Source organism: Tachypleus tridentatus, chromosome 7 (genome assembly GCF_004210375.1).
Source record: "Tachypleus tridentatus isolate NWPU-2018 chromosome 7, ASM421037v1, whole genome shotgun sequence".
Classification (NCBI taxonomy): Eukaryota; Metazoa; Arthropoda; class Merostomata; order Xiphosura; family Limulidae; genus Tachypleus; species Tachypleus tridentatus.
This window is the reverse complement of record NC_134831.1, coordinates 157586969-157603110: the sequence shown is the minus strand read 5'-3', so window position 1 is coordinate 157603110 and position 16142 is coordinate 157586969. Positions and strand designations below refer to the sequence as shown.

At 32.1% G+C, this 16142-nt stretch overlaps 1 protein-coding gene across 1 annotated transcript; it reads left to right on the top strand.

Annotated features, from left to right (window-relative positions):
• Window positions 1–9687: 9687 nt before the first annotated feature.
• Window positions 9688–13756, top strand: LOC143256995 (TNF receptor-associated factor 5-like). The gene is made up of 4 exons (XM_076515022.1): window positions 9688–9847; window positions 10477–10579; window positions 11159–11389; window positions 13470–13756. Exons 1-4 carry the CDS (start codon window positions 9801–9803, stop codon window positions 13692–13694), a joined length of 606 nt encoding a protein of 201 aa, XP_076371137.1. The 5' UTR covers window positions 9688–9800; the 3' UTR covers window positions 13695–13756.
• The last annotated feature ends 2386 nt before the right edge of the window (window positions 13757–16142 follow it).

Below are 16142 nucleotides of genomic sequence, written 5' to 3'. Positions count from 1 at the left end.
CGCAACTCTCAGATTACGAGTCGAACGCCTTAACCCACCTGGCCATGCCGGGCCTATTTTCGGTGGGAAAATATTGCACAGAGTTAGTTGTTAAAACTGTGCCGCTGTTCATTGCTTGTGTTAATGTTGCCCTCTTACGGCAGCTATGTGAGCAACATGTGCACTTAACAGTTTCATTCTTCGCTCTGAATGTTACCTAGGTGATTCATCAGTTTTGAATGTCTTTAAAAGTATCCTCACTTTATTTTGCTGACACCTTTAATGAAAACCAAAGTATTTTAATTGTCTAAGTGAAGTTTATATGTTTTCTTTGAAAATCAAAACTTGAGTGAATGACAGCCTAATATAGTTTTTTTTTGTTATTTTGCTACAATACTGCCAATTAATGACAGATTAGCAAGTCAAAATTTATTAATTCACAAAGCATATTTTATTTGTAAAATATCAAACGATGTGACAACAGTTTGTTAAATTGTTGTCATTGTAAGTGTTTAAGCGCAAAACCGCAAATAGCCTATATGGGTTCTATACACCGTGTAGAATTCAACTTCCGAATTCAACATTGTGAGTCTGAAAAGGGCCCGGCATGATCAAGCGTGTTAAGGCGTTTGACTCGTAATCCTAGGGTTGCGGGTTCGAATCCCGGTCGCACCAAACATGAAAACACTGAAGTGAAGGCAGCTAGTACCTTCCCTATAGTCTTACACTGCTAAATTAGGGATGGCTAGCGCAGATGGGTCTCGAGTGGCTTTGCGCAAAATTCAAAAACAAACAACAAGTCTAAAAAATTAACGCTGGACAATTGGGAGAAAGATTTATAAAAGATATTTCTGAAACAGATTTTTGAACTCCAGTGGTAGGCTAATGGATCCGTAGAACAAAACATTAAGGATGGTCAATGAAGAAAAACATAACTAAACCAAAACACTGAGATGTTGATGGTGCAAAAAAACCTATGACTGAAATTAAGAACCCGAAGTGTGATTTTTATAATGTTATTATTTGCATTTTGGTCGTTACGAAATTATCACATCGCGTTAAAACCACTTCAAATGTAGAAATCCCTACTATAGTAGTTAATTTCAGGGTTTGGTCATTTGACGAAATTCATATTGCATTTTGTTTTTGGCCATTAGCTGTTTTCGAGTATTAATCATGTATTACAGTATTATCTCGGACGAGTTTCCGACTTACTATGTTACGCACGTTACTTATTACAATTTCAAATAGCCGGGAGTTTTAATTTGAGTTTAGAAGTTAATTGAATGTCAACACGTATCAAATTTTTTGTTCTTTCCCAACAATATTGATACACACTCTTTTCTTTCTTAACACAAAAATATTTTAATATGCTAATAACAAAACAAATTATAGTATAAATTATTAGAAATAGTTTTAATAAATAAAGATTTATATACAACAGCTTTACAACCTTAAAGACAATACTGAGTTTTATTTCTTGTCTGGAACCGAATCTTTTTATCGATGGTTCACGGAAAGCAAAGTAATTTGACGTTGAAATACAGGCACACTGCATTTGGCGGGAATGCTAGCTAGTTATTTTCCTCTGCAGTCTCACACAGATTTCTCAAAACTGAAGTCATACAATGTCCTTGTGAAAATACTAACGTTGGAAGTTAATTCTTTGAAGTTAAACAGTTCGTAATGTTCTAAATCTACCTGGCTAAACATATGTAGTCTTTCGATTAATAATTGTTGATGACAATTACAGCTTCCGAGATTTATGGTATAATAACTGTAGCAACCCAACAATATTATTCTGTCTCTTAGCTTACTGTGACGGCTAACTTATATACTCATCAGGCGAGATGCTCGAAAATTCAGTTGGCCCAACAATACTGGTATTTTCGTAGGAGAACAGGTGGGAATCTTGCAATACAAATTTAACAGTATAAGGTACGCGCATTTCGAAACATTTATTAAACTGAAATAAACATAGGAGAACAGGTGGGAATCTTGCAATACAAATTTAACAGTATAAGGTACGCGCATTTCGAAACATTTATTAAACTGAAATAAACATAAATATCAAAATCCATTATAATCATAATACGTATTTATATAAATGCAGTAGTACTGTCTGTTATCTGCTGTATGTCCACCTAACCACTTCGCAAGGTATGGAAGTATCTTCATCAAATCTGGTATGGAGGTTCACTAAGTCTATAGTAAGATACACGAACATTTCCAGTTTTGCATTTTGCAGTTTTTATGGGAGGTGTTTCACCAATACCTCACTTTCTCTGGATACACTGTCAACAACTTTGATATGGAGGTTTATTACATCCATGCGAAGATACATGCAACTTCTCATATTCAAATTTTGTGTTTGAAGTTTTTATGGGTATATTTGCGTTTTTTACAATTATATATAAGGGAAGCAATTTCTTGTGTCCCAAGATAACCTTTCATTAATAATGAATTTACATAAATTCCGACAAGGGTACATATGAAAATAGTTGGGAGACGGTATGAAAGAGTAGATGAATTAACGTTCGTCGCGTTGATCAGAAGTAAATTTACAAAATTACAATGACAGAATACGGGGTTTGATCCTCCGCGATGGACAGAGTGTAAAAAAAGAAACTATTTTATAGCTTTGGACTAAGAAAACACAACGGATCCAGAGATTAGACGTTGTCGTTGTTCCTATTTTAAGTAACGTCAACAACAATAGTGAACGTTTTGCTTTAATGTTAATGTGTAAAAAACTCACGGTCAAGAACTATTCTTACAAATGGTTAGAGTTTTCATCATACTGGAGGCCACAGAACAGGATACCTCTCACGGTTTGAATCTGATTTCTTTGTTATATAAAAAACGTGTTTTCACATTTTATACTGCTTCTGCCTTTTTTTCTGAATGATGAATGGCGGAGGTTAAGTTTCGACATGTTTCACTGAATATTAGACGTGTTAAGAATTACAAAAAAATACTTTTAAATCAACATTTGATATGCTTGACAAGGAAAACAAAACTAAAACCTAATGCAAAATGACAACGATACGATAAACTGTTTGATAGTAAAATTTACGTTTTTCTTCAAAAATAAAGAAGGAAACTTTGATACCTGATATAACGACCACCTTGACATAGTTTTTTTGAACTCAACATCGAAATTAAAACGTTTCTTTTAAACCAGAAACGCCAAACTAAAACTGAACCTCTTTTTTATTTTTTAGTTCAGGCTTCTATTAATTTTATGGAATGGTTTCGTCTTTCAACGTTTCTATGCTATCTAAGTTTCATCTAACAGGGTGTTAAGGAAATTGAACTACAATATAAATATTTTAACTGGCTAATTCATCGAGTCTCGTTGTTTACAGTCTTCTAATGCAAAAAGCCGGATTTCTATTCCAAGCGGTGGACAGAGTGCATAGAGTCCGTTGTGTAGCTAGGCATTTACACGATAACGACAGTCATCTCCTTCGAAACAAACTTATTCCATATTTGCGGAGAAATTACAAACAAACAAACAACAATAACAAAATATTCCTACAGTTTTATTTGACAGACAAATTACTTCTGATTTTAGCTACAAATCTAAAATTGGGATCCAGTTATATCAGCAGCACCGACTAGCGACAAAAATTGAAATCTCAATAAAACCCCAGAGAGCGATGTTATGAAATTTTCTATTAATTCTGTGATGTTATTACTGTTTTTATACTTAATTGATATTTTATCGACATTTATTGCTTCAACATGAATTTCCTATAGAACTATTAACACATTTCTTTTAATCTTACGGATCATTTTCACTGGTCAAATGTAAATCAACAACATAATTTTGACTACTTGTGGCTGAAATTCAGTTTCAAAGTGAATTACTGTATGTCTTACAGAATAAAAATACCACGTTCTATTCATGTTTTTTATAACGTAACTTTCTCATCGTGAGAAGTTTTAATACGAGAGAAAACTTTATTAGTTTGCCTCACTGTATCATCTTAACTATCTTCAATACAATAGAGAACCTTCTTAGTTTCGTTTGCTATATCATCTTGAGTTATTTTAATACGATATAGAACTTCTTAGTTTCGTGTTTGTATCACTGAATCATCTTTAGTAATTCAGTACGATAGATAAAATTATTATCTGGTTCACTGTATCATTCTAACTAACTTCAATAATCTGGTTTCTTGTATTATATTTAGTAATTTTAATATGATGGAGAACTGGTTCACTGTATCATCTTAAGTAATTTCAGTACAATAGAGAACGTTCTTGTTTCATTCACTGTATTATTTTGAGTAATTTTAATATGATAAAAATGTTTTTAATCTCGTTCATTTTGTCATCTTTAGTAATTTAAGAAGATAGAGAACATTCTTAATATGGTTCACAGTAGAATCTTGGCTAATTTAAATATGATATAGGACATTTTTAATGGGGTTCACAGTATAATTGTGAATAATTTTAATACGATAAAGAACGTTCTTAGTGTGGTTCACTCTACCCAGTTGAGTAATTTCAATGCCGTAAAGAACTTTCTTAGTTTTGCTCATTGTATCATCTTGAGTAATTTCAATATGATAGACAACGTTCTTAATCTGGTTCACTCTACTATATTGAGTAAATTTAATACGATAGAAAATTTTCTTAATCTGGTTTATTGTATCATCTTCAGTAATTTTAAAATGACGGAAAAAGGTATTAGTTTGTTTCACTGTAGCATGTTAGGTAATTTATTACGTTAAAGAACTTTCTTAGCTTAGTTCACTGCATAATCTTGAGGAATATTAATATTATAGAGAACGTTCTTAGTTTGATTTAGTGTATCATTTTGACTAATTTCAATGCCATAGAGAACGTTATTAATCCGCTTCACTGTATTATCATGATTAATTTCAATATGGTAGAGAACGTTCCTGGTTTTATTCACTTCATCATCTTAAGTAATGTTAATACTTTAGAAAACGTTTTTATTCTGCTTCACTGCACCGTATTGAGTAATTTTAATACGATGAAGAACATTCTTAATATGGTTCACTGTGTCGTATCGAGTAATTTTAATACGATCAAGAACATTCTTAATATGGTTCACTGTATCGTATCGAGTAATTTTAATAAGATGGAGAACATTCAAAATGTGGTCTATTGCTTCATCTTGATTAATTTTAATGCGACAGACAACGTTCTTAATCTTTTTCACTGCATTATTCTCACTAATCTCAATATATTAGAGAACGTTCTTTATTTGGTTTACTGTATCATCTTGAGTGTGGGGCCCGACATGGCCAAGCGTGTTAAGGCGTGCGACTTGTAATATGAGGGTCGCGGGTTCGCATCCCCCTCGCTCCAAACATGCTCGCCCTTTCGGCCATGGGGACATATAATGTGACAGTCAATCCCACTATTCGTTGGTAAAAGAGTAGCCCAAGAGTTGGCGGTGGGTGGTGATGACTAGCTGCCTTCCCTCTAGTCTTACACTGCTAAATTAGGGACTGCTAGCACAGGTTGCCCTCGAGTAGCTTTGTGCGAAATTCCATAAACAAAACAAACAAACAAATATTACTGCAATTATTACTGTCAATTAATAAACGTATAATGTCATTCTATGACTTTAGACGTTTTAGAAACTTTGATAAGCTTTTAATATGTTGTTGTACAAAATATCTACATCCGCCTTTTATTTACCTTACTTGAAATAGGTAATTGGCTAGTAAGATAAGCAAGCATTTTTAGTACAAAAATAAAACCGAGTAGTTTTATAATAGAGAACACAGAGCGGAACATTTTTGTGTATATTTCACAGCGACATTTACGTATTATTTATAAATCATAACAATATGTTTGAAAATTATTTGCAAATACTGTACCCCAGTTGATCATCGATAAGTCTGTGAATTGATAACGCTAAAACCCGCAGAACACAGATGGTACGTTGTGTAAATTTGCACTAGACAACAAAACTACCAACAACAACGATAATAAAAGTACTAGAAGTGTGGGAACGAAAAGGTGCATTACAACGCCAGTTACTGTAAACTAGGGTTGGCGTTCTTCTTAGAAAACGTAAAATTATTTTATTGTTCTAACAGATTATTACCAAACAAGATAATAACATATTTCAAAACACGAGTTTACTGGATTGATCACGTAGCCCGGCATGGTCAGGTAATTAGGGCGCTTTGTTCACAATCTGAGGGTTGCGGGTTAGAATCCCCTTCACACCAAACATGTTCAGCCGTGGGGACATTATAACGTGACGGTCAATTCCTCTATTCATTGGGAAAAGAGTAGCCTAAGAGTTGGCGGTGGGTGGTGATTACTATATGCCTTCCCTCTAGTCTTACACTTCTAAATTAGAGACGTCTATCGCAGGTAGCCCTCGTGTAGCGTTGCGCGAGATTCCAAAAAAAACCATCGATTATGTCGTTTAGTAACATTTTTTTATATTATGAAAATGAATAGTTTTGCTCTCAAAAGTTAACAAGAAAGTAAAGATCTTCCTTTACAAGGCCCGGCATGGCCAAGCGAGTTAAGGCGTTCGACTCCCGGTCGCGCCAAACATGCTCACTTTTTCAGCCGTGGGGGGGGTTATAATGTGACGGTCAATACCACTATTCATTGGTAAAAGAGTAGCCCAAGAGTTGGCGGTGGGTGGTTATGACTAGCTGCCTTCCCTCTAGTCTTACACTGCTAAATTAGGGACGGCTAGCGCAGATACCCCTCGAGTAACTTTGTGCGAAATTCCAAAACAAACAAACTTCTTTCTTTACATACTGAATAAAACGTTTAAAAAAGATAATTATATGATTTCCTAGTTATTAAAGTGGTAGTTTCAAATTACTTTTCTGTTAATTTTAAACAGGCCACAGTAATTGGTAATGTATAGAACACTTGGCTATAAAACCCATATAAACACGAATGCGCACCTTCGTTATAAAGCCGAATGAGAAATTTATGTACATAAACACACACATTGGTTATAAAACCTACTAAGAAATATATACAATAAAACCTGTCTAAGGCGGAATCGCACGGGACCGAGTAAAAGTTCCGGCTTAGGCACAGTGAACATGCATTTCCTTAATTATATATAATTTTTGAGCGGAACGTTATACTTACTTGACCAAAGGAAAGTAAGACGTTTGTGAATAAAGTTATTATACTATTTATGCTATTTATTAGAATAAAAACAAAAATAGGCATTCAAAATATACATAAGTACACAAAATCTGTTTTGTTTTTTTAATGGGTTTTCTCATGCAGTTAATAGCGAACGCCAATTCTACGGCCTTTTCATGAAGTTCATTTTCCCCCTTCATTTTTGCATACAATTTGATAGCGTTAATATAAATTAACACTTGCGATAAAGTAGGAATTTCTACTTCCTCACTATATTTTCCATTACGTTCATCTTCTGAATCTCTCACACTGTTACCATCTTGTGATTTTATTATAGATTTTAAATCAATTTCATCAATTTCTGTTAAAACACTTACAGTCGTCCTTGTTTGCAATAATATGCTGAAGCATCAATTTTCCGCATTTCAGTTTTATACACTGTATAATTCCGTTATCTAGTGGCTGTATAACTAATGTTGTACATGGAGGTAGAAAGACTAAACAAACATTTGAAAGTTGAACTTTTAGGTGACAAGTTGCATTATCTAGGAAAAGTAGAATGTTCCTATTGTCTTGTTCCATTCTTTTGTTTAATTTGTTCAAAAATTCCTCGAATATAGCACTTGTCATCCACACTTTATTATTCGCTTTCCATTCCATAGGAAGTTGATTTGTCCTTAAATTTTTGAAACAGCGCGGATTTTCTCTTTTATCTATTACCCATGGTAAAATTTCCCTAAATTTTAAAATTAGAGAAGATAGGAATTTACTTTTTTCGTGAGAATTATTTAAAGAGTAGAATTTTGCACTTAAAGACAAATATATTTCTACAAATCATGAATCTAATTTAACTTAAAAAATAATGACGGCAGAAAAAAAACAGAACATATTTAACCAATACTTACTGTGACAAAATATCAGAGAATTTATTAATATTTAAACAAATTATTAATTAAATAAGAAATTAATATTTAATCAAAAACATTTTTCCGCCTTACTCAGGTTTTAATCTTACTTGTTAATAGTTGAGGTACTTGTTAATAATACTTGCTAATAGTTGAAAGATGTTTTACCGTACACATTACGCAGGTTTCGCCATAGAGATAGCCTTTTGTATGAAAATTCTTAAGATAATGCTGCAAAATTTTGATATTTCTGGCTTGCATAGGTTTCCGCCCAACGCGGTTTCCGGGTTAGACAGGTATATACATAAAGACGCACATTAGTCAAAAAGGCGCATCAAGAAATATATGTACTTAACCACACATATCAGTTACAAAAACGGACTTTAATTTTTTATACAGCATGAATAATTCTTCAATGATAATTTTGTACAGAAAAATAAAGTAAATATATAATATATAATATTTTAAAATATTTTTTCGTGCAAGGTAACTTATTTTTATATATGTTAATAAACACACTAAATCACGATTGTGTACGAAATAATAAAGATTCTCACAACTTTACGATAATTTTCGAAATGCATTACCGGATTTTTGTTGGCTTCTGGTTTACAAAGATGTGACTAAGATTCAAATAATAATTGAAAATAAGATTTATTCTTTAACTTTCTATCAACATCACGCAATGCGACTTTGTTCTGAAATAAACAAACCATTATTTACTGATAGTAAATGTTCTATAAATTTACATAAAAAGTCAGTGATAATTATTTTTCAATGTTTATGTATATAACTTGATTACCATACAATAAAGTTAGTGAAAAGCACAATACAATTATCAAGTTAATTCTAATATTAAAATTCCAACTCCTAAATTAAAGTCCAGTTATCAAGTTAATTATTATGTAATATTCCGTCTCCTATACAAAAGAAAATGGTAAATATACTTATCATACTCTTAGTCAGTTATTCCGCGTTTTTTCTAATAAGTTTACTTTCAAATGATTCAAAAACAAGTATTGTCAAATTTAAAAACAAAGTAAAACACCATAAAATACTATGAAATTAAGTCAAAACAATAGAGTACTATTTCTTCCAAAGTTAAAACAGCATGTATTTTTTTCTTTCACGACTGTAGCGTTGAAAACCACAACATACTTGTTTCATCTGATTACATGTAATCTGGTAGAACAGCGGTAAATTTACGAACTTGGAATTCTAATATCCAAGATTAGATTCCCTGTGGTGGATATAGCAGACAGCCAAATGTGGTTTGCTCTAAATCGAGCAACCAACCGATTGCAGATTCTCGTTTACTGTAGAAAGACATTTTTGCTAGCCTCATTTTCATATGTTAGATTAGTTACTTTTTGCTGAAGTCATCCATAAATGCACTGCAATTTAATTTTTATTGCTTTTTATATTTAGGACTGATTTCTTTGAGGTAAAACATAATGCTTGTAAAAAAGACCTATGATCATTTCCGGATCCTAAAATGTGATTTTGCAAATTCAGATCAATTAGTGTTTTATGTCTGACAGCATCCTGCCTTCTGGTGAGCCATTCTTATAGGTAACTAAGAACAAAGTTTAATTAATATGTTTTTTGGTTTTTTCCGTTGTGTATGATTTGGATAACAAATTACACTGATAACAAAACAATAGTCACGAGTTATCACCGACTTACTTATAACATCAAGAAATTCCGTGAACTACCATCTAAGGACTATAAAAGAAGTGAGAAAAGGAGAGATAATAAGGAAGAAAGCAACAACTGAGGACAAACGTCATTTCATTAAGAATGCTAGCCTTAAAACTGTGGCTCTTGGCTCTCTCTCCCATATCCCTGTAAGTGCAACATTCAATTTTTATAGATTAACAATATATTTTACTGTTCTCACTTTGTTATGTGTTAGGTACATTGTTTCTTAGACAACACGAATGTTACGTATTCTATTCATTGTTTCTATGATGCAGCTGGCCGTAGTGCAGAACATCAAATATAGTTTTACAGAAAAACAATAGTAGATCTAATCAGGTACTAACAAGGTGATTTCAGTATTATTGATTTAAAGACAATATTACGCAAACAATACAATGAACGTGGTATTAATAAGGATAGCACTAGATCATCTTTACAATTTAAGTAACAGCTTTAATGATAGCATTATATTAAATGTATCTAATGACTTTAGACTAGGAATAGACAATTTTCAAAAAGGCCAACATTACTACATAAATTAATACGATATTTTGATAAATAAAATCATCAAACGAAATATGATAGCAAATGTTAACAAAGGTGTTTGTTTGCATTAATATTAGGTGCAATTTTTGTAACGTACATACACATATATGACTGCGTGGGTGTGAACATTTATGTATAGATCTACAGAGAGCTTGCTAAATAAGTCTGTGATTTGAACAAGTTAAAACATTTTTTGAATTATTTATATAACGAAAACATGTTTTTACAGTGGATTGCCAATGATAGAAAGGCAAGGAGGACCAAATAATGTGGAATTTGAAGTCCAGGAAAGCAATACTTCACCACTTCTTTCTGGAAACATTAATCTACAGGTAGTGTCTAAACGATCAAACAGAAAAAGACGAAAAGAGATCAAACAATACAATTTATTTAAGTATGATGAGACAAACTCTTCTCTTAATACATTTATTTGAATAAGAAATAGAAACTAACAACCAGAACAACGAAAGCTTGAACATAGTCACAACCTTTCTAAATACAAGTTTAAAAAATCTAAAAATGTTGCTAAATCTTCTTTATTTTACAGCCTTTTAAATGAGATTTTTATCGTATGTGACCTTTTAATTTGATGTTATTTACAAGTCAGTGAATGAAACAAGAGAGGATAAAAATATGTAAATATCACAAAAAGGTAGGCGAATTAAAATTTTAATGTAAATTCGTTAGAATAAATGGCAACAGTCTTATATGGACATTATTATTTAATCTAAACTTCCGAAATTAATTTTTAAGTGTAAGTGTTTAAAGGTTAAGTAACTAATATTTTTACTCAACAATTTAAATGAATGTTATTTTCATTCTAGTTAATTCCATTAGTTTGTTAGAAATATTTCCACTAAACAATTTAAAGAAATGTTGTTTTCACTATAATTTACATTTCTTTTTGTTAGAAATCTGACTTATACCAGAGCGCAACAGTTTGGACAATACGAAATTATTGGAGTGTGAAAGCTAACTACGAACTAATTAGAAGTGAAGAATTTTACGAAAGCACGTATGGTTACAGAATATCACTGGTTTTGTTTTTAAAGAGTTTCCAAGACCGAAACTACTTGGGTATATTCATGTTATTACAACCAGGGGAATATGACAACAATTTATCTTGGCCCTTCAGTAAGAGGGTTAGTATAATATGTCTTTAAGTTAATAGGTTTAATAAACCAAATAAATCAATTTTCTAATTTTTATTTTGATTCCTCCCCACTTTTATCCTTCTCAGTAGAATAGTAGCAAGTTTATGGATTACAACTCTAAATTCCGGGATTAAATTCTTTATGTTGGATAGAGCGCATATAATATTTTCTGTAAGTTTTGTTCCGTATGGCTAAGCAGTAAGTCAGAGGGTTTACAATGCTAAAAATATGGCTTGATAACCGAAAAGGGGGTCAGTCAGCTCTTTAGCTCATTCTACTCTATTTTAAGTGTACAGTAAAAAAAGAAATTTATATGGAAGTTGAGAAAATGTGTAGATCATTCTGTTATATATTAACCCATTACCTTTATAATGACTTTTTTTCAGACAGCAATTAGTTAGTCATTGGCTGACCTTCTGAGCTATGAATTATTTAGCTGAAGTTAGATCATCCTTAATATAATCAGACTTCAAGGATATGTTGAAGAAGATAGTGCCTTTAGTTTTAGAAAGAAACCGTTTTGAAGCATGCGCTGTTATATTACCACTAGTCAATGATTCCTGAAGGAAAACCTTGTTTATGAAACAGTTTTAGTCTTTATTTCCTCCATCAGTCTCGAATATACATGGTACCGTGGCTCATTAGCTGAGGTGTCGTACATGAGGTCTATTCTGGTGTTCAACGCCAAAGCAAATAATTACAAAACAAAAATCGCTTCTGCACTTTGAGGCCTTGAGTGAATTTTACAGTGGTGACTGTCAAACCCTGGTATTCAGTTTAAAAAAAACATTAGCCCAAGAGTCGGTAGTGACCATTGTTGATTGGAATTTTTCTTTCTTGTGGATTTAATAGTTGATAACAAAGTCTATCATTTCTCCTTCTAAGCACCCTACCCTTTTTTACCCATTCATCTCGTAAAAAATAAGAGTGTGTATATAATATCTTCTGATGTGTTGCTAAATGCGTAAATAAACTAATATATAGAAACAACACGTATCGGACACAAAAGTGTTGTACTATAATATCTCCATATATATTTGAATATTGTTATAAGTTAAAGGTATGTAAAGATTTTGTTTGCATTAGAATAAATAATAACTTTAATAATTAATGAAGAAAACATTAAATATCAATATAAAACTTTAAAAATAAATTACTTGTTTCCACTTAAAATAATTATTTAATAGGTTAAATTAACTGACCATGAAAGTACGTGTAAAAAACTTGATTCAATATATAGGAAAGTATCTGTATATTGATTTACTTGTGGAAACATGAATACGACATTATCTTAAATATTGATAATGTATCTGTGGAAATTACACACAACCAAAAAAGCCGCTTATCTATTAGAAAGACACAAACGGAAGCACAGATGATGACGTCACACATTTCGTAGGTGTGTACGTAAGTGTTCTAACGCTCTTATGTGAAGATTAACGTTTCATTCATTCGAGTTAGTGTGAAATGAATAACGTTTTTTTTTTAGATAATTATGATATTAAATACAATAAGATCAGAATCCAGGCTTAACCTACCACGTACCCAGTGGTTCAGAGGAAAGTCTGATGATCCCTCACATTAAAAAAACGGAATTTGAAACCCGTTATAGGCACAGCACTATAGACCATTGTGTTATAACTTCTATTTAGCAACAATCAAATATTATCCTATCATATAAACTTTTAAACTTAATTCATTGGTATTTTGTATCACTTTGATATAAATAACATTTTCTTTAGAGAATTATTATACTAAATACGACAAGATCAGAACATAGGCTTAATCTATCAAGTTCGGAAAGACTCAGCGGCAAGTTTGATGAACCATAACGTTAAAAAACAAGATTCAATATCCGTTGTAGACACAGCAAAGATAGCCCATTGTGTGATCTTACGCTTAGTAACAAATAAACATTATACTATCATAGAAAATTACATGCCACGTAATCGGAGTTAGTACAACCAATGAACACACATATAAATTAGATTAAATTAGCTTAAAGTTCACTCATAATACAAAGAGTGCATAAACTGTTTGATTTAAATATTTATCTACTCTTATGCAGGTTACGTTCAGCGTGCTGGATCAAACAGGTAACAATAATCACTGGTCATTAACCTTCGATGCCAAAGAAATTTATGATAAATGTCCAGATTGTTTTAATCGTCATTTTGAGAAGAATAATAAAGGATGGGGTTTCCCGACTCTGATCAGCCACGCTGATCTTGAAAGTACATATAACCCATACTTACGTAACGACACGATCCAACTAAGGATCATCACTCAGTAGTGAAAAAGATGTTTCTTTATGTCATATTTTTTATTTTTCAGTAATAAACTTTACAAACTGAACGACCTTGATATCTGATATTTCTGAACAAAGAACTAAAAAATCACTGCTTTTCATTGTAGTGAACACAGCAGATAGCTCATTGTGGTTTTGCACTAAACAAACAAACAACCATTGAGGTAGAATATCATGAAAATAAGTAGAAAGTGTTGGCCATAAAATAATAATAAGATATACTTAATTCTCTCACCAATCAACTCACTCACTACGTTCAAAACTACTCAACGTAAGGATTCGTTTTATAGAAAGGATCTTAATGGTGCTTTAAAGTTTGTAGCAATTTTTATAGAATGTTTTCTTAATGTATATGAATTTCTATCTGTTCTTTCACAAAATAACTCGTATTAAATGTAGTGAAATACGTCCCTCAGTGGCACGTTGGAATGTCTTCAGACTCACACTGCTACAAAGCTTGTTTCGATACCCGTGGTGGCAAAGCACAGTTAACTCATTGTGTAGCTTTGTGATTAATTACAAACAAAGTAGTGAAGTATACTGTTGTAGATTCAAAAGTTTCTCTATAAACGGGGAGAGAGAGAGGTTTAATCAATACCTTTCAGTTTCTAAAATCATGACTGTTGGGGAAATTAATGTTGTTAGAAAAATACGTCGGTGTCTTGATTGTATTCTAAACACTCAACCAGATATTTATAGTACTTCAAAATACGGTTGCATCGAATTATAGAGTTTTCACTGGTTTCGTCACAAGCAATTAAGTCACTCTAAATACGCTTTTATTGGATGCTAAAGCAATAGTAATTTTTTAATATATATATATATATATACATATTGCCGGAATAACTCTTGTTATGGAGGTTAAACCATAAACATTCTCACTTCAAATGTACATAAGGTAAAAAAAATCTGTCTTCTCTACGATTTTGTAGATTTGAAATTGTCAAACGTTGTCCAATTAGGCCAATGTATAAAGAACGTTGTTCTGTAATGCAAGAAATATTTTTATTGGATTCTAATGAAATCAAAATGAACACGAAACTACATTTATAACTCCTAAGGTCTTGCTGGTAAAGAGTCGAAAGCTCGGAAAGGCATGAGTGTTAGTCAATCATTCATTACTAAACGTCATGCGGATAAAACAACAATAACTAGAAGTTATGTAGAACAATTTGTCATATATTCTAAATTCATGCGAGTCAATAATAGTACCCGAAATCATATTGATCAAACAGCCATAACTACAAGTCGTGTGGGTCATACAGCCATAAGTACAAGATCACACTTAAGATCAGTTAGAAAAAAAACGATCGTATTTCAACAAATCACATTAAATGGGTTTCAGAAAATATGAAATACTTTTTTTTATATATTGATTGGAACCAAAAAGGTGTTAATTAAAACACAAAAAAAAGATAATAGGAACTTTATTATCTGTGTGGACTTAGAATTATTAACGACGGGACAAGTGGGACAAAATAGGAGCTTTCATCGATAAAGCACTTTCCCAAACTTATATATAGTGTTAACATTGCAAACTGTAATGATACACTTCAGTTTATCCTATTGTTTTAATTCAAAACAATCTGGTGTTCATTATCGTAGTGTATTACCAAGAACTATATATAAAACTGTATGTACTGTTCGACAATGACAGGCTGTTCAAAAGTCCGCAAGCATAGGCTATTTTTAGCTTTTTTTTTTTAAATTTCAGATACGTGACTAATTTTGATGTTGTCAAAGCATGGGAGAGTTAAGGATACTGGTAGTGTGGGCCACTGAGAATGACATGAGCATGATTCTCAGTGTTCAAACAGAATGGAAATAACATCTCCAAACTTGTTTCGAATTACAAGAACAACACATGTTGCAAATTCCATAAAATTATTTGAAGTGCTTGTGGTTCAGAACTTTTCAGATACCTTGTTATAGTCTTCATTATTTAATAACTTGCTAGTCTGTGTGACAACTTTCAACACATCAAGAGATTCAGCAGAATCAAAGATTGTAGTTACAAGATAAAAACAATAGATATCAGAAACATAATATGGGTTATGATAAATTATTTCTTTACTGGAATGAGTAAATAACGTTATATCCTCTCTAGGCTGGAACATGAAATTATATTCTCTGTGTTTCCAACATAATGCTTGCAATCCGATAAGATGGAGTTAGCCCATTGTTATGCTATTGGTTAATACGTCAACATAATTGTATTGTTTTAATTCTTTTTTAACAAGTTGGTATGAATAATAGATAGGCTAATATCCAGAAATCCAGCAGAACTTAAAGGTGTAGTTACAAGCTGACAAACAAGAGATATCAGCAACATGAAATTATCATTTGATGAACTGTTTATGATTGAAAACGCTAAAAACAGCAGAGCACAAATGGGCCGTTGTGTAGGTTTGCACTTTACAACAAAACCAACAA

Coding starts and splice junctions, on each gene's coding strand:
- LOC143256995 (XM_076515022.1), top strand. CDS start 9,801: ATGCTAGCCTTAAAACTGTGGCTCTTGGCTCTCTCTCCCATATCCCT. Junction 9,848..10,476: donor GCTCTCTCTCCCATATCCCT/GTAAGTGCAACA, acceptor ATGTTTTTACAG/TGGATTGCCAATGATAGAAA. Junction 11,390..13,469: donor CTTGGCCCTTCAGTAAGAGG/GTTAGTATAATA, acceptor ACTCTTATGCAG/GTTACGTTCAGCGTGCTGGA.